Source organism: Amia ocellicauda, chromosome 18 (genome assembly GCF_036373705.1).
Source record: "Amia ocellicauda isolate fAmiCal2 chromosome 18, fAmiCal2.hap1, whole genome shotgun sequence".
Classification (NCBI taxonomy): domain Eukaryota; kingdom Metazoa; phylum Chordata; class Actinopteri; order Amiiformes; family Amiidae; genus Amia; species Amia ocellicauda.
Genome location: NC_089867.1, coordinates 18,093,529 through 18,112,811, shown reverse-complemented (window position 1 = coordinate 18,112,811; position 19,283 = coordinate 18,093,529). Strand labels below are relative to the sequence as shown.

The window sequence follows — 19,283 nt, the reverse complement described above, 5'->3', positions numbered from 1 at the left end:
CTCATGGTGGAATGCCATCTATCCTTCTATGATTCGGGCACGCTGATGAGCACAGATAAAGAAAACAGGACATTAATTAGATATTTCCCCTTCTGCATGTCAACCTCACTTGATTTATCATCAGTTTCAAATAATCCAGTGCAACATGCATTGAACACATGGGCCAGTTGCTTGTCCACATAGGGATTATAATATAAAAAATAGAATAATAAATGGCATATGTTAGTATTAAATAATCTGCATATATATATATATATATATATATTAACAAAATGCCATTACGCACTTTAATGAAAGTTGTTTTTCACATTCCACCACCAATCTTGTAACCATATGAAGAATTAGTGAAGTAGTTCCTCATAATTTATCAGTTTTTTATTTGTTTTATTAAATTTAAATGAGGATATGAACCATTATTTAACTATAACATTTAACTGTAGCATTATGTTAGCAGCCATACAGTTAATCTATAACTGAAGAAGGACAGGAAAAGCCAAAAGCACCACTGGCACTTTCACGATGACATTCTGGTCCCATTTCAAAGAAAGGAGGAACCAAAGTAAATTAATATGAAAGAGAGAAACAGCAGCTGGCCAGTGACCTCACAGATTTAATTTGGATGACCAGGACTGACTGATTAGACACAGAAATAAAAAAGAAATGCAGTGCAAAACAAGGCACGGATTTCAAATCCACAGGAAACGTAGACCTAAATATAAAACAAAACTTCAGTGAAATTTCTAAAAATAAAATAAAGCAAATACTTCTAAAAATAATTGCAAAGAGGTATGGGGAGTTTACACAATGCACAGACATACACCTCTCAACACCCACACACAAACACATCACAACCCCCCCCACCTACACATAACCTATTTTATATGATGTTATAAAAGTCAACACAATGAGGCGAGTACAACTGCGGCTGTGTTTCCAAGACAGGGGCCGCCCGAGGTTGTTGCAGTACCTCTTTATTCAACATAAATATTCTTAGTTTCTGTAATACTATTACATGAGAAGCTAATCATTTCCCAAAGGAGAGAAAAGCATGTCCTCTGTAAAAGGAAAAACACCTTATATGTATTATTGTTTAATTGTATTTTAAACATCAGACGTGACATTGTGGTGCCTACACAAATGCCTTCAACAAAAGATTCAACATTCCTGAACTGGTATGTTACTGTAAAAAGAGGACAAAAATGTTCAAAAGGTGCTAAAAAATATATAATGGTGACAAAAACTTTTTCTTGTAAAGGAATAGATGTATTACCTTTCCTCTTGCAGAATTTGGTGACAACTATATCAAACATGTATTCCATCACTGAGCAGAAGAACGGAAACAGTCCCACTGGCTAAATCAATAAGCTTCCTACAACACGGCATTTAAAACCAATTACTTCCAGTAGGAACGGAGTGAAACGTAAATCCTTAAATGTTTAAAACAGTTCCCCTTAATGGGAACAATTACGTTGTTATTCAAAAAGGACAGTGCACACACAGACACACACAAACACACACACATATATATATATATATATATATATATATATATCCACATACTTAATTTGAAACAATATTATTCACCGAATAATTTTGTTTAATAAGTATTGTTTATTGTAAGAATGTTTTATGTGAAAATGAGATGATCACTGGAGAGAGATTCTCAACTGATTAAAAAGCAGACCAATGCCTTTGGATTGAAAACGGTATTTTGCAATTTGTGTGTCTATTTGTGTGGCCCTTGGCAGTGCAGCTGATGCCTGCTGTCTTATACGTAAGATTCACATTTGTTTTATTTTAAGACTGAGAACAACAAAAATCAAAACCCTCCAACAGCCAAAAAAACAACTAATTGATGGTGGCCTTTTTTTTCTTGCTCATGTGTCAATATAACACGCTATATTGATCTGTGTTTGGCAGGTGGCTCACATTTTTCAATTCAATCCTGGCCTAAGGCATACCTCACACACTGAAACCAACCAACCAACCATCTTGGAAACTGTTAAGTCAATCAGTATGCTTGTTTTTTTTGTTTTGTTTTCTAAAACTGCGGTATAAAATAATTCAGTCGCTCCGCACTCCGCTCTTCCCAATTTTAAACAATTCCAAGAAAATTGTAAAAGATCCCAAAACAATGGTTTCTGAAATAATATTCAGGGCTAATATTCATGGAGCTTGTACTTTATGATCTTTTGTGCAGCAACAGGGTCACTGAGTAAACTTTATAAGAGAGCTTCTGGAAACAAGGTCAATTCTGATCAGTTAAACAAACTATTATTTCAGTGGAGTAAATGGGAACAAACCATACAACTAGAAACCCAGGGAATTATAAGGAATGGCTTTGGCCAAACTGGGACAGAGAGGATAGAGCTATTGATCAGAAGTGTGTAATGTGTTTTGTTCAATTTCATTTGCTTTCTTTTTATTTATTTTCCTTTTTAGTTGTTGTTAGTCTGTTTGTGACCACAAAAGGTAAAACATGGCAGCAATGGGGAATAACAAAAAGCTCAGTGTAAACCTCCATATGATATATGAAACAGTAAACATCCAAATAGCCGAATCTGGTACCACAGTCATAAACAGCCAAAGTCTTTGCACATTGCAAACTGCGGTCAGGTATTTAGTTGCTCTAAGTGTTCTGAAAGAGCAATAGTGCGAGCTTGGTAAAAAAGAAAACAGGAAGTCTATCTGCAGAACAGAAACTTACAACCTCACAGAGCCAAATAAAGCTGCAGGCAGCCCCCCTCCCACCAAATACCACAGCTCACTGCAGAGTAAGGACAGATAGACAATGAGTTACCGTAAAAACAAATGCAAAAAAATAAAAAAAGTTTCGAAACAAACACAAATTTTTTGAACGTTTCTCACAAAATAGGCTTATACTGCCACCTTTTTAGTCACGCAATCTATAGAGATTAGCCGTTTGAAGAAGTGATTAGAAGACGAATGCAGAAGTGAGTCATTTGTTTTGAGACTACTTTCACTGCTCTGTGGTAACTCTGATAAGAACAGACTTCAGTTCATTTCTGAAGCATTTGTCATTTAACGTTACTATAGTACGGTATTAAAAACACGCCTGAGAAAATATTACACACGTGGGCACCTTTGAAAACTGTTTTCAACATTAATTGTCAAGGTATTGTCCACTACGTTCCTATATAGGTTCCAAACAGCTCCATGTGAAAGCAAATGCTGTTGAAAATCAGCTGCCTTGGACAAACGTATGGAGCTATACCTTTCCAGTTAATTCTCTCTTCTCAGAAAGATTTAAAATCTACCACTTAGATCCTGTGAGACAATATTAATTCATAAAGCATTAAAAAAAATCCCCACCAAGAAAAGGGAACTGGTCAATGAAGAACTAAGAACTTACTAAAATTGATATCGACAAAGCGGAAATCTGAACAGGATTTCTTCAAGGCTCTTTTTTCATGTGAACTTGTATTTAGAAACTTGTATAATGTTAGCTAAGTATATATGTTGTTAATTCAGATTTAGCATCATGTTAGATTTCATTACAAAAAGGTTGCCATTATTCTTGCATATCTTGGAATATTGCACACTTCTATAAAGTGTTAATTTATTATTATTATTATTTCATTATTATTATTATGATATGCTTATTTTAAGTAGCAGTTTGATGTTGATGATTGATAACTTAATATTTAACAAATTCTATATCAGCTTTAGCATCATTCCCTCTTTACGTCTGACCCTGACCATCATGCAACCTGTTTATTGTGCTGTATGAGTTATTACAGGTCTGATTCGCTTATCACTATGGTAACATTTTTCAATGCATATCATATTTATCTGTCCTTCAGACAAGAAGCAACCCTGCTGTTTCAGTGAAGTTGTAGAATAGTATTACACTGTAACCTGAACCACTGAGGGAAATTATTTTTAAATTCTTCTATAAAAATCATAACAGAGATACTGAAATTGACACATTTTAAGAACTTTCAAATAAATTATCTAGATCTCACAAGATCGTGTATCGTTTTTGGTATTTTTCTGAGTTAATACTTGTTTAATCATAATTCAGTTCTTAGAATTGAAGTGATTTGTTTTTAATTCTAAATTTGTATGGTTAATTTAAATCAATGCTACAACTGGTAAGCTTTACAAAGTAATTATGATATACTGGTAACAATGTTTAAATGCAAATGGTCCTCGTATTCTACAGCTGTTCTGCCCCAAGCTATTTCTCTATGTTGGCGGACCAGCGAGGTGATCGACTCCCCGCCAAGCACAAGCTGACGGCTACCTTCAAAGACTCCGGGCAGTTCTCTGGCTATTCCATTTCCTAAGCAGCTTTCTGAAGACCATAGTGTCACAGCCAACAGTGATGTTTATAAATACAATGACAAGCCGTTTTATGAGAAAACATTATACTTTAGACAGCCACCTGAATCTGTACAGCATTATTCATTATCCATGTAAACTTAACCAGAGATAAACCCTTCTTGTTTCATAATGGAGCCGTCTACTAACAATGCACATGGGGAGGCTAATACACTCTCCTCGGTCAGATATTAAGCTACTCTGTGCTGAGCTCAAGTTAAAAAGTGAATTATAATGAAAACCCTTCCTGGCAAGATTTAATCATTAGCACGTGCACATAATGCAATACTATTATTCCTTCCGTATCAATCATTTTATGACATAGTATTAGGTTTCTACAGAGTGCTTACTGTGAAACAATGCAAAGCATAAAACCAGTATGATTCCACTGGAATGATTTATGATCATTTTTTGTTGCTAAGAATTTGGAATGACTCCACTGGTGTTTTAAGTTATTTCCGTTCCTTTGTGCATACACAAACTATGCAGTACATCTTCTACTCTATACTTGACGGAAAGCTTCATACCCAGCTTTAAAGGGACAACCATGCTTAAAAACAAAACGAGAAAAATGTTGTCATTGTTATGCTGTGAATATTGGGCAGACAGGAATCTTTACATTTCTGCTGTGTCTTAGCAGGTGTCACAGAAAGACATGAATTATCTATAGGTAAAGGTCTGATCACAAGCACTAAATACTGTAGTTTTAATTTTGTCCTTCTTCATGCTCATGTCATTTGCTTTATAACTGTATTTTAAATTGTATTTTGCTTTTCTGTGTATTTCTTAGAATTGTATATTGTTTTCCATAATCTTGTATGGATTTACACCGATTTGAATGCCTATGAAATTTATTTTATAACATTTCTAAAACAATGCATGGCTCTTACAAAATATAATGTTCTCCCCTCATTGTATATGATTGTGATGATTTGTTTAATTGGAGATTAAAACAATTACTTATTTTTTCCAGGCAGAGATTCAACTCAGTTGGCCCAACAAATAAAATGGCTGAAGCGAAGGACATCTCCATTTGGACAAGGGTATGGTTTGCTGCTGCTGCTGAAATGAACAGGCGGCCATTTGGTATGACAAATCAGACTGCAGAGAAATAGAGGGCTGCAAACACATTAAAGAAGAAAATGCAGATATTAAAATTGTGTCTGCATTAGGCAGTTATATAAGCCTTACCAAAGTAAAAGGCAAAATCACTGACTACTAATAATGTGTGCTTGAAATCATACATCTTAATAAAAAGTTAAAAGCTGAAGGCCAACTGTTATTTAAAGTAAAGGCAGACGTGTGAAGCATCCGTTGTATGCATGCCTGGGCTGCACACTGTTCCTCTCTTTTCTTTTCCAATGGCTAGAGGACCAGGTCTGTGATCTGTGACAGAGCCTGTGTACAGCCTCAAAAACATGTTGTGGTCGACTACAGTCTGTTTACACTTCAAACACTTTAATTTAATTTGTTTACAGAAAAACTCCCTTTCATGACCGCAATTGTCACCATGTAGCTCGGTTCATCTCTCATCACCTTGACATGAAATACTAAACTGTGTGATACAGAAATAACTCGGGGGATGAGAACACTGCAGAGTGTGCTGCCACATCTCTTTGCGGTGAATAATAGAAGAACAATATAGATAGATAGATAGATAGATAGATAGATAGATAGATAGATAGATAGATAGATAGATAGATAGATAGGTAGGTTTGTGTGCAAGGGTATTTGTGTTTTTTAAGGCTTACTGTTTTAGGTGAAACATCTCTCTCCAACATTTTTCCTCATTATCTCTTCTGGAGTTACGAGCAGTTCTGAAGCAAAATCATTGATATGAAACAAACACACAATAAAACTAATAATAATAATCTGTTCTCAAATTTAAAGATATTAAATTGATCAAAAATAAAGTGTGAACATATTCAAATATACTGGACCATGCTACAATAAACTCAACAGCATGTTTCATTATAATAAAGGGGGTTTAAATCACTTTTCGACTTGTTTTTACTGAAGGGCACACTTGTTTTGTGCATGGAAGACGACTTTCCTTATGCTAGGTAACTGCCCAGATCACCAGCAGAGAGTGGGCAACTCCTGCAGCTCGGAAAACATGGAACAGGACCCACAGCTATGCAATGGGAGTCTTCATCACAGCACAAACAACAACAACAACTGCAATAATGTGAGATACCTGAAGATTTAAATCAGTTGTATAGTTAGTTAATAGCCTAGCTCACCTGCCACATGAATAGAGCTGCCAGCCAGCCCTCAGATGCCTGGCTTTTCCGGTGGCCTCTGACTGCAGAGCAGGCGAGTGTGCAGCTGCAGACAGGTGACGAAGGACTGCTTTTAAAAGTCCGCTTGTTTTCGGCTTGGTCGCGGGTTGCAACTCATAAGGTTTCCGTTGTTGGTTTCGGTCCACAGTTAGCTGTGTTGTCTGCGGCTGCCCCTGAGAAACGCTGTCCGAGGGGGCCGGGCGCTGCGGCGGCGGCGGCGGCGGCTCCTGCTCGGGTCCGGGGGCTGCAGGGCTCCACAGCGCCGCGCTGAGCAACGCGCACAGCCGGGGATACAGTCGAGCAGCACATCCATCCATTCAAACTGTGACTGATCGCGTATTTCAGATCTTGATATAAACGTACCCGCCCTGACTCTCTCTCGTGTTGTAATTAGAGACAAGTCTTGTTACATGTGCTGTTTTCTACAATGCATACAAATGAAGTAGCTGTAATGAAAATATAGAAAACTATGCAAATCAATTCCAATGCCTACATGCCAGTACTCTATAAATCCAATGCCAGTCTCCAGCATGATTATTTAAGCTGTTTTATGTATCAAAAAAGTTTCATTACCCTTATGGACAGTTACAGTGTATTTGCCCTCGGGTATCGGTGGAGCGGGTTTCAGGTTGGGATGTATAATATACAACACTTTTTGTCTTTTCGGTATTTAGTTTCTATGTACGTGATATAGGAATTTACTATGATTAGTTCCCTTGCATAATGGATACTGCTGACAGCTGGCAGAGATTGGAAGCTGTGATTTAAAAAAAGAAAAGTTGTGTCCTATGACAATTTGAATAATTTCAATTAACATAGACAATCAATTCCCAGAGCAGCACCGGGCTGCTGTAAATGTTGCAATGAGAAGGAAAGCCCCCTTGCGACACATGTGGAATCGCATGATTACACAATTATTTTGTAGTGTAACACTGCGACAGACAATAACAACCGAAAAATACTGTATAATCAAAAGTACTGGGGCGCCATTTCCATGCATGCATAGGACCCCGCTGGTCCGGCCAGGAGCTCCTCGTTACAACCTTCCACAGGGTGGCGCTAGCACACAGAAAAACGTCCACAAGGACAGGTACAGCAAGACTGTGAGAGGGAATACCTATGAGCTAAACCGCTATGTTGTAATTCAGTAGTTTTACGACATATAAACAAGCCAACCAAAAGAAGCGGATGAATAGATAACATTTTGCTAAGCCATACTATACATCGGGTGTGTTTTCCTTGTTTGGCTAGTATTTGCATGTTGAAGGATTATTACAATTCATTATATATTTGTTTCACAGTCTTGGAGATGGTTTCATAGTCGTTGCTATTAATGAGAACAGGCGCAATACCTCACTATAATCCTGGGATATTAATGCGCAATAGACTCCGCAGCTTTCTCGTTGCTATTTGACCATTTGTCTAATGAAAAAGCACTTAAGTAAGTTCTCTCGGTTTGTGCAGTTCAGAGATCCGCCGCCAGAGGTCTCTGTCTCTCCCTGAAACGCGCCGGGAGGGAGCTGGCGGTGCTCTCCCTGCACTAGTGCTGCATTATTGCTGTGCACATTACTATTGCTGTGCACATTACTGACACTGCATTATTGCTGTGTACATTACTATTGCTGTGTACATTACTGACACTGCATTATTGCTGTGCACATTACTATTGCTGTGCACATTACTGACACTGCATTATTGCTGTGCACATTACTATTGCTGTGCACATTACTAACACTGCATTATTGCTGTGCACATTACTATTGCTGTGCACATTACTAACACTGCATTATTGCTGTGCACATTACTATTGCTGTGCACATTACTGACACTGCATTATTGCTGTGCACATTACTATTGCTGTGTACATTACTGACACTGCATTATTGCATTATTGATGCTGTATCCTGTACTGCTGGGGTTTTCAAACCAGTCCTGGAGTACCTCCTGCCCTGTTGTTTTTTGTTCCAAACGAGGTCTTAATTGCTTAATTGAATCCTTAATTGAATTAACACAGCAATATACAGTTAAATTAAGTAATGAAGACCTCGGTTGGAACAAAAACCAGCAGGGCAGTAACATTTTATGATTCCCTGTAATTAAAAAAAAATACATTGGAATTGTGTTGTTGAATGTAACTTGAATCAGTTTAATCCACCAAACCAGTATTACTACTACTACTACTACTACTACTACTACTACTACTACTAATAATAATAATAATAATAATAATAATAATAATAATAATAATAACTTCACAAACTAATTTTAGTAAAGGGACATTTGTAGGCAAAATACGTCTTTATTCAATGTATTGAATTGTCTGGTTTGTATTAGTTTAGGTTAACATGTTCAATATCATACTTAAAACAAATAATGTATTTTTAAAGCAATAGCCTAACAATAATTTTACAGTTTATGTTGTGATGACTAACTACGTATACAGCATATAACTATCATTACTGCAGTATTCTGCTAGAAATCAAGTGATACTAATAATAATATTCGTTATAACAGTAAATATGAATTTCTATTAATATTCATTTTAATATATTAATGTATCCTACCGTTAAAAAAGCTGAAAGTTTATCATAATTGTCTCGTTTTGTTAAGAGTGATGCATAATTGTAACCTTCTTTATAAGAGCAATTGGAGCTATTTCCTTTAAAGAGATTGTACATATTATAATATATCATATTATTATAAGTCGTTATATATAAAATATATAATATATACAGTGTTTATCGTTTATGTATTGTGTAATTATATATATATATATATATATATATATATATATATATATATATATATAGCGCTTGAGAAAATTAAGAGACCACTGCAAAATTATCAGTTTCTCTGGTTTTACTATTTATAGATATGTGTTTGGGTAAAATTAACATTTTTGTTTTATTCTATAAACTACTGACAACATTTCTCCCAATTTCCGAAAAAAAATATGAATGGAATGGCTGCCATTCATGTAGAGATGCTGATTTAAGAAATAATTGCAGTGGTATCTTTTTTATTTTTTCCAGAGCTGTATATATATACACACACACATATATAATAGAATATAATTAAACCACATAATTTTAACATTAAAAACAACAACAATAATAACAGTGTCTAATGACATTGTGCCAACCGGGATATATATATATATATATATATATATATATATATATATATATATATCCCGGTTGGCACAATGTCATTCTAGTTATTACGTTATATATATATATATATATATATATATATATATATATATATATATATATATATATATATATATATATATAACGTAATAACTAGAATACACTATATTTTTTATGTAAATTCGTTGATTAAATGCTTTACTGAAATGTTTAAACAGTATTCTTCATGGATATTATGAATTGTATTATTTGTAGTATAGAATGATATTTCTGCCTTAAAAGACACTAATTTTAATGCAGTCTTATTATTAAATATTAAAGACTCGTGTAAAGGCTTCAGAGGCTACACTTCCTACAAACAATGAATAAACATTAGACTACTGACAATTGTTGCAAATAATAATATTATTTGCAACTTCTAGAATGCGTTCAATTAAGTCTAAATGTGTGAATGCTGACAGTTTAACCCATATCTCAGTGCCAGTCCCAGACCCCTGCCAGCTGCACCCTCCGCCGCCGCCGCCGCCGCTCAGCCGCTGTCCGGATCCCGGATCCCGGGTCACCGGCCGCGCCTGGCGCTTGTGTGCGCAGGGCCTGCTCGGTACTGTTCATTGCGCATTTTGTGTTACGATCGGTTACTCATAAAATGACCATGTTTTTGTACTAAAAAGTGCAGCGTATTTTTAATTTAATTTCATACAGGTAACAGATTATGAAATATACATCTTTCTTTCTTGATTTCTGTCAGGTTAGTCTTGTGTTGTGTATAGGCCTGCTTAAAACGAACAGGTAGGCTTCGTCAACACAGTTAATGAATAGCATGAAATGTATGTCTAATTACGGGGAGGCATTAATTAAACAACACAACACGAATATTAAGCTGCTTGAAAGAGCTCTGGTGATTGTTTTGTCTAGTCGGTGTAATTAGTGCTATTGTGTACCCCCTTCAAATCGTTATTTTCAACACCCCAAACACACACATATATAATATATATCAAGATAAAGCGGTAACACTTTGGATTACTGGGCCCAATATTAAATAGATATTAACAATTAACATCACACTACTTGCCAATTTAAGCTCAATAGAGTGTTCATGTAATATCTGTATCTTCCAAAAACGTTATCAGCATGTGGGGAAAAAAAATAATTTACAAAATGGCTCAGCCAACTAAAGTGGAAATATCAAAACTATTGGCCAAGATACAAGAAACAATTGCGGGAAACTCGTTTTATTTTGTAACTTGGTGTATTTTCCCATAGACTGCCTTTTGCTATAGATAAATATTGACATTCTATTCAATTCAATAATTTATAACCTGTAATTTCTAAGTGATAATATTAAATTAATTAACCTGAAATTGGCCAGGCAATTACCGATAAGAGCTGCATATATAAGACATAATGTGTATTTCAAGCTGGAGCAGATACACCGAGTCTTGCTATTCCTGCGCAGAGACGCTCTGTCGTCTTTGGTTTAATGTTGCATTATCTATTAAATGCACCACCTAGTTTAAAATAAGTATCTGAAACTGACAATTAAACTATCGAGGGGAGCGTTTTACATGATTATTTTTTCGGCATTAATATCAAATGTACAACCAAACTCCACTGATTTAAAATGCTCTTTAAACACAATGTCAGCCCCACATTGAATGCACGTTTTGATCGTGATAGAGCCCCTCAGAGAAACAAGTCAAGCTTATATCACTGCAATTGATTGTAAATATTGATTGTTCACATTGTAATGAAATAAACAAGACAATTAAATCACATTGATAAACCTTTTTTTTTAATTATTTAACAGAATCAATAGAAAAATATAAAAACTGGCCTTCATATTCAATATTTTTTTATAGTTTTCTTTTTGCAAAAACAAGGTAACAATAAAATGGAGGGAAACACGGGGAAAGACAGGCCTGCGCGGATGGCGAACAGCATTGACGTGCGAAGACCTGTACAATAGTTTCACTAATGGTCCATTTCATCAAAAACGTAAGTATCACAACCGACAGATTACACACAGAACAAACCGGATAAAACCACTATGGTTTTAAAACCTGCATTATTCGCAACCTGTTTTAACAGGTAAAAAAACACACAGCAAATTCAAAACTGTACAGCTCACTCTCAGCTTAAATAAACCAATGAAGCCTTTTTAAGGGGTTGCCCATGGAAATCCCTAAGTGCCATATTTTGAGGACGTATTTAAAGATGGCTACACTTGGATGTTTGTATGCTTTGCTATGACATCCAACAATAATCCTTCTTTTCCTCCCTTTAACAACAATTAACAACCAAAAACAATTGCATAACAATAACGAGCAAGTTCATGCGAATTGAAGCATGCTTTCCTAACAAATAAAGTAAAACTGAACATTCAAATGGGAAAGCAAACTATTTTTCCTTAACAATGTGACATTTCTTTGGAAGAGGTGCATTTCAATCTCTTAATTTGAAGGGTGCAATATGCAGGAATGTCCACTAATAATAACACATATGATACAGGCCTACACACACAGCCTATACACATGTCTACGTGTGTGTTTGCATGTTAGCTTAACAAAAAAACAGGCCTGGATATGAATTTAGATGCATAACTTTCAGTGCGGAACAAGGTGCACAAACTCCGGATTTCACCAGCCCTTCTGACACCAGCCGGACCAGCGCGATGCTGTACGGAAAAAGGTCACTTACAAAAATATATATTTGCCCCCCCCAAAAAAATAAATCAAGCACAGAGGCACGCACGCACAACTAGAAATATCAAATGTCCTAAAAAAAAAAAAAAAGTCATTTAAAGTCCGAGAGTGTCTGTCAATCATAATAATGCATCAGCGACATTTCTGTCTGTCTGGAGCCGGACAGCTGGTGAAAGCCGCCGGGTGACGCCGAGGCTCCGCCGGGACTGATGGGCTGAGTGATGCCCGTGTAGGACCCGCCCGAGTGGGACACCAGAAGACCCTGGTGTCGGTGGTAAGCGCTATAGGACGGGTGCAGGTGGTGGCTGGCGTATCCGTTCACCGGGGAGCTGCAGTAGCCGTTCATGGACACAGGGCTGCCTCCCCCGTTGCCGGGCTGGGGGTGCTGGTAGCTCATGGACGGGCTGGACTGTCCCAGAGACCAGGAGTTACTGCCAAAGGGCGCCTGCAAGTACTTCGGCGCCTGGTGCAAGTAATAAGGATCCGCATAGTTCAGACAAGGCTTCCCCGGCAGGTAGGGCCCCGAGGGGGGTCTGTAGGGTCTCTTCACCCGCCTCCGCCGCCTGTAATTCCCCTTATCGAACATGTCCTCGAAGGCCGGGTCCAGAGTCCAGAAGTTGCCCTTCCTCTCGCCGCCTCCCTCCCGGGGCACCTTGACGAAGCACTCGTTCAGGCTGAGGTTGTGGCGGATGCTGTTCTGCCAGCCCTTCTTGTTTTTCTCGTAGTACGGGAATTTGGTGATGATGAACTGATAGATCCCGTTGAGCGTCAGCTTCTTGTCTGGACTCTCCCGGATGGCCATGGCGATCAGGGCCACGTAGGAATAGGGGGGCTTCTGAGACGGGTCGCCCTTCTCCGGCTCCTCGCCGCCCCCCGCGTCTCCCGGGCTGCCCGTCTGTATGGGATCCTTCGCACAATCCGGTCGCTCCTCATGGTGAAGGGAGATCTGCTCTCTGTCCGCAAACGTGTCCATTTGTCTGTAATAATAAAATAAAAAATCGATAAAACAGATATAAAAGGGAAACCCAAATGCACACCTGAACCCGACAGCCGCGTCGCTATACCTGGCGGGACAGCCTGCCGACTCTTCCCTGCGCGGATTGTCTTTCAGGTTTTTAAATTGATCTTGTTAACCCCTCCCACATCACAGAGCTGCCGGCTGCGTGGAGACTACATCCCCCGCTCTTCTCTCATTGAAGAAAAAACAACATATAATTCCCTTTTTTTCTTCTCCTCGGTCACCAGAAGTTAACACGTTTGTTTGGGTTCAGACAGAGGGCAAATGAGATAGTTTTGACTTCGGGCAGCCTTGATCGGGGGCACTTCCAAACCTTTTGCACCCCCCAAAATAAAATACAAATTAGAAAAGCAACTACTCTGCCAAAAGCACGGTTTCAAAAGAACTATATTGAGACATTCACTAGCATGGAACTGCGTTATACTAGTTTAATTGACAGGTGCCACTTTGTAAAAGAAAAAAGAAAAGAAAAAAGAAGAAAGATGAAGACCGAGCAGAAAAATATCAATCAAAATGGAAAGCAAGGGCAGAACTGATCAACAATAATTACTTTGTTTTATTTAAGCGCAACGAGCTGTCTGAATTGACCTTTTAGATTTTTCAGTGACTCTGAAACCAAAACTAACAAAGACATTTCACATTTTATATCCAAAAACATACATTATATATATATATATATATATAGACGCGACTGCGCCTGCTCTTCTATACATTTCCCCAGAATCGTATTTGGCTTTTCATATGTTCTTTTATATATGTGACAAAATAAAACATAAAATAATCTATGAATAAAACAAATAATAATATTAATTTAATACGTATTATAAATGAATAAAACTATAAAAAAGCAGGGTATTGTTATAACCTCAATTTATACAATAATTTCAGGCGCGATTTTAAAAATCAGAAAAAACATGTGAACAAATTAACCAATAGTAGAGTGTAAATAGAACAGCCATAATCACATTTTCTTAATTGAATTGATTTTTAATAATGTTACTGAAAACGAGAACAACAGGTATCAACTGTAATGCAAAGTTGTGGATGATCTTACCGGCTCAGGACGAGGCGTTATTGCGCCGATTATAATTTGCAACGAATTAATAACTTCCACCCCAGAAGGAAATGTACAACTTTTCCCCATGACACCGACCATCGGTGTGTTAACCGGGAAGATGTGTAGAAGAGTAATTGCTATCTTGAGTTAAAATGACAAACTCAGTTAAAGACACATTTTGTGAAATGATAGTAACTCATAATAAAATGACAACAATTCGTTAATATATTGTTACACTACACTATTTACTCACTTACAAATACATTAACTTGCCAACAGTCTACATTTTTTTTAATGGGGCTATACTTTACTTACTTTGAATGATAGAAAATAAATGTATAATTAGCAGTTCATCCTAAAATGTGATCATCCTCGTGTATCTAGCCACAAACTATGTGTTTGTCCCCAGTCAACCGATATTGATTGATTTTGTCCAACAAAAAAATATTTCTCTCTTTCTGTTCACAGGAGGGACGCATTTCCCTCTGTTTCATTCAAAATAAGTCTCCTTCTCAATAACAGCAATCATACTAGTAATACAATTTAAAACAATTAAAAATGGTCAATGTAACTTTATCTTTTCATTTTTATATTTTGTATTGTGCTGAAATATAAGGAAAGAAACTCTTGAAGCTGAATTAATTGTCGATCAATAGTAATTATTGTGTTGGACTGTGAAATACAGCTTTCCTTCCCACTTTCTTGAATGTGAAAAACCCTAGATGTTGATACCGGTATCAGTCAATTTGCATCTCTGCTGTTTTGAGTGTTGGTTTGTTTTTCGTTTACCACGAAAAGTCGCATATTTCTAAAGCAGAATATTTCTGTACCTTTCGCAGAGCTATTATTTTGGTATCTTGGTAACTTGGCATTTGTATCGACAAGACCTCGTCCCGTGCATAAACATGGCACTGTCTCCCTAAACATCGTAATGGCAAGGAATCATGCAATAATATCAGCAAGAATCAACAATATTTTGCAAACCTTGCATCGCGAGTTTCCCCATAATGTATTATCACACCAATTACAACAATTTACATTCAAAAATAAAAAACAAACAACAAACAGGTGCACCGACCATATAAGTCTTCAATGCAAACGGCATGATGCAGTTTTCTTGGTCATATGGTGCACTAGCACTGTGAGCTTACTGGCACCAAAGCTGAAAATCATTTCATATTCTGTGCAAGCCTTTTATTTGCTCTCAATTGCTCGGACTACAGTAAATATTATACTAAAGGAATTTAAATTATGTCTGCTTGTGTGTAACTCTTAAAAAAGGTAGTTTGAGGGTAATGGTGAAAATACAGTGCCTTCTCACAGGCCTGGGTAAGGACAGGAGGATAGGAGAAAGCACTACAGCAGAGACAGTCTGAGCGAAACTCCTGCCTCACAGACTGGTCAGCTAATCCAGTCTGCAGATAAAGATATGCCAATTGCAATCCTACTAATAAGTGCACCCCCAGCACCAGTCTTTCACAAATAAAAAGCCCTGTGATGATAATATATGGTATTTACCTGTTCATTAAGTGTATGGGCTGAATTGGACCCTAGACATTGCAGACTTAAGAAAAATAACCCCTGCCAATAGTGCCAATCTCAGCTGGCACACCCTGTTGGAATACGTGAAAGCTCCGAAAACAGATAAATAAGAGGACACCGATTTAGGGCTTAATTGGTCCAGGTGATCAGGTGCTGCAGGTATTAGATGACTTATGACTTGACAAAGTGTTGAAAACTTGCAGGAGATAAGGTGCCCAAGAAAGAGGGCTGCCCACCCCTTCTTTCTATAGAATGTAAATAAAACTGTAGAAATCTATACAGTGAGTATAATTTACTGCTTTTCAAACTAGCAAAATGAATCAAGACAAAAGTTTGTGTTTTATCACCAGAATAGGCAATGCAGCAGTTAAATGAGGATTGCAGAATGCAGGCAAAGCCACCCCTGCTTCTCTCTTTCGGGGCATTTACACTTCTGTTCTCTCACTGCCAGAGAGAGCTTACATAATTTTACAGAGATGTACCCAACAGACATTTTGACTTTCCAAACAGTATCAACATTGAAGTTGCAGTTGTAATTCGGGAAGTGAAAGAAGGAAAAATGAGAGAAAGAAAAGATAAATGATGTTTAAATTTGTATAGTAGTGTAACCTGTCTAAGGAAAGTCACATACTCAGATAGTGAATGTTGGCTTGCAAAGGAACAGCTATTAAACAATGCACAGAGGTTCAGATATGTATTTGAGAAATAAACAAGAATATTTCAAAGCCTTTCTAAGTTATGAAACAACCCAGCTAAGCAATGCATCTGATACTGCAATGAACAGTAAAATAAATACTAAATCATATCCTTGGGTTAATCTGATGTTCAGGATTTTCTGGTCTACCTCTATTGGTGTTTTGCAAGTAATGACCTGCTGGTCTAGCATTTGGAAAATCCCATTTTTATTATGTTTGACATGACAGTCTACTCTTGTGTGAGAGAAATCTCCATGCAGGATGGGGGTGAGAGGTTGCACATAACCCCCTCATGGCATTTTCAGATTTGTAGTAAATATAACAAGAACGAAAATAAAATTAAGAAAACCAAGAACCAAATAAACAACTAATTATGTATGCTTTTTCCATTGAACAATTTAAAATTAAAAAAGTAAAGAAAGAACTTTGAAAACTTATTTCACTTCTATGACAGCTACTTTTCCACCACACTAAATAAAAAACGTTTCCAATCCGTCAGAAAAAAATAATTAAAAATAAAAAACACAAAACTTGATTGTATTTATTGTCAATTAGCAATCATATTATCGAAGTGCGGGAGTACCAGGGGGAATGTGCTGATGAAAGAGAGCTCACATAAAGCAAAGAAAGTTGAAGTTGAAGCAATTGGAACTACTCAAGGTGGTTTACACAGCCGAAGCTGCCTCATGTCTCAAGCCTTTGTTTTCAAAAGTCCTTTCCTGTCCTGTTTGACTGTCGCTCTAGAACAGTATCATTCACTTCCCGTTCAACTGCCAATGGGCTCTCGTTCCGGTAACAGCAGCCCGTCTGTGTATAGGTACTTATAAGGTTACAAGCTTGGCCGACCCACAGACCTACAGTAGCGTTGGCTCCCCCATACGCCTTGTAAAACCTGTCATGGATTAAATTGCTACTGATGAAAGGGCTTTGGTGTAAGGTGGAGCTCCTTCAAACCAGTCCCTTTGTTATCTTCTGCACTGGGGAACCTTGCTACTAATTTGTTAGATCAATTATCAAGTAAAGAGTTAGCTGGCTGTTGTTCAAGATGGAGAGCCCAAATTGAAGCTTATCTTAGCTTAATGTGGCCTAAACAAAGAGGAGTGAACATGTTAACTCAATGATAATGTAAAAAGGATAAAAGTAAAACTATTATTATTTTACAACACAGAGATTGTCTACCTGCTTTACTATTTGATTAGATTGTACCCAATTCTGAACCGCAGCATACTGCTTCCCATCTCTGAAGGGAGCTCGACTTGAAGCAAGATCGAGAGGATAAAAGCTCAACCAATCACGCCACATTTGCGGGCTTCTAATCGCCACCCACATACAGTGAGGCATGAAAACCCAGGCTGTAGGAGACGAGAGATAATCATCACCTGGGCTTAGGAGACAGACTGTCTCCCCAGTACGGGTGATAGGAAAATGAATAGAAGCTAACGTATGCATGATTCATTGCATCAGCACTGTTCTTTCCCAGGACTGTGGGCACTAATTAGGAAAAACACTTTTTTATTTTTTCCCCTCCTATTAACGTTAAATCATGTGGTGTTTTTTTTTTTTTTAAAGCACCTGAGAAAACAATGAGTAGAAGTGAACCATTTATCTTTGTTTTAAATGGAAGGTCATGAGTTTTTCTTCTTCTTCTGAAACCATTTAATAACAGGAGTAGGGGGAAAAGATAATTGTTCCAATGCCGTAGATGGACACACCTCAAATGTTTGTTTTATTTTCTTGGCTCCATTTAGTATTACCTGAGATTGATCACTTTTAAGTGATCTGTTGACATCCGTTGATGAGCCCTGAGGCAGCAAAGCAAGTCTTTATGCCACAATAACCACAATTTGCTTTTGTCGCCATTTTGGGTTTACACTTCTTTATTCTGATCAAAACAAGCATCAATATGTGAAATGGATTCTATTACTGTTGGCATCCCATTCCTACAACAACAGAAATGTTAATTGCAGTGCTGTTCAGTGGAACCCACTAGGCAAATTATTAGTGAAATATTGCAAAAGCTGACACTCTGTGTGACAGTGCTGCTATTTATAATAGTAAGATAACCAAACAAAACCTCCTGCATGCTGTCACTTCTACATAGTAAGGAAAGGATAAGGCCACTTGAATCACCCATTGCTTTAGTGTAGCAGCCTTTGTAATCGAGATGAACAGAAGGGAATGGACGATGTAAAAACTGCGTATTGTACTCGAAGGTTTCAAAGTCATTGCCGATCTTTGTGTATATGCAAGAACTTCCACAGTCTCCCCCCAGGGATCCTTACGCCACCCTCTGCCTCAGCTCTGTCCCGCTCACTCGCATTGACACTTAGCCCCTCGCTCCCCCATCCGCCCATGCCACACACTCACTGCATTACAGGCTCCAGATCTCTGGCTAAGATGGTTCTGTGCCTGCAGAGGGAGGCGCCAGGACTCAGACAATCAGGCTATAGTAAGAGAACTTAGAAAATGGTATTTGAAACCCTATGTGAAA

At 37.5% G+C, this 19,283-nt stretch overlaps 1 protein-coding gene across 1 annotated transcript; it reads right to left on the bottom strand.

The window, feature by feature from the left end:
- Positions 1-11,548: 11,548 nt before the first annotated feature.
- Positions 11,549-13,661, bottom strand: foxl2l (forkhead box L2-like). Its single transcript, XM_066691128.1, has 2 exons — positions 13,545-13,661; positions 11,549-13,457 (listed from the first exon to the last, which is right to left on the bottom strand). Exon 2 carries the CDS (start codon positions 13,451-13,453, stop codon positions 12,596-12,598), a length of 858 nt encoding a protein of 285 aa, XP_066547225.1. The 5' UTR covers positions 13,454-13,457; positions 13,545-13,661; the 3' UTR covers positions 11,549-12,595.
- Positions 13,662-19,283: the final 5,622 nt, after the last annotated feature.

What these genes read in the sequence shown, in the direction of transcription:
- foxl2l (XM_066691128.1), bottom strand. Translation starts at nt 13,453, where the DNA reads ATGGACACGTTTGCGGACAGAGAGCAGATCTCCCTTCACCATGAGGAG.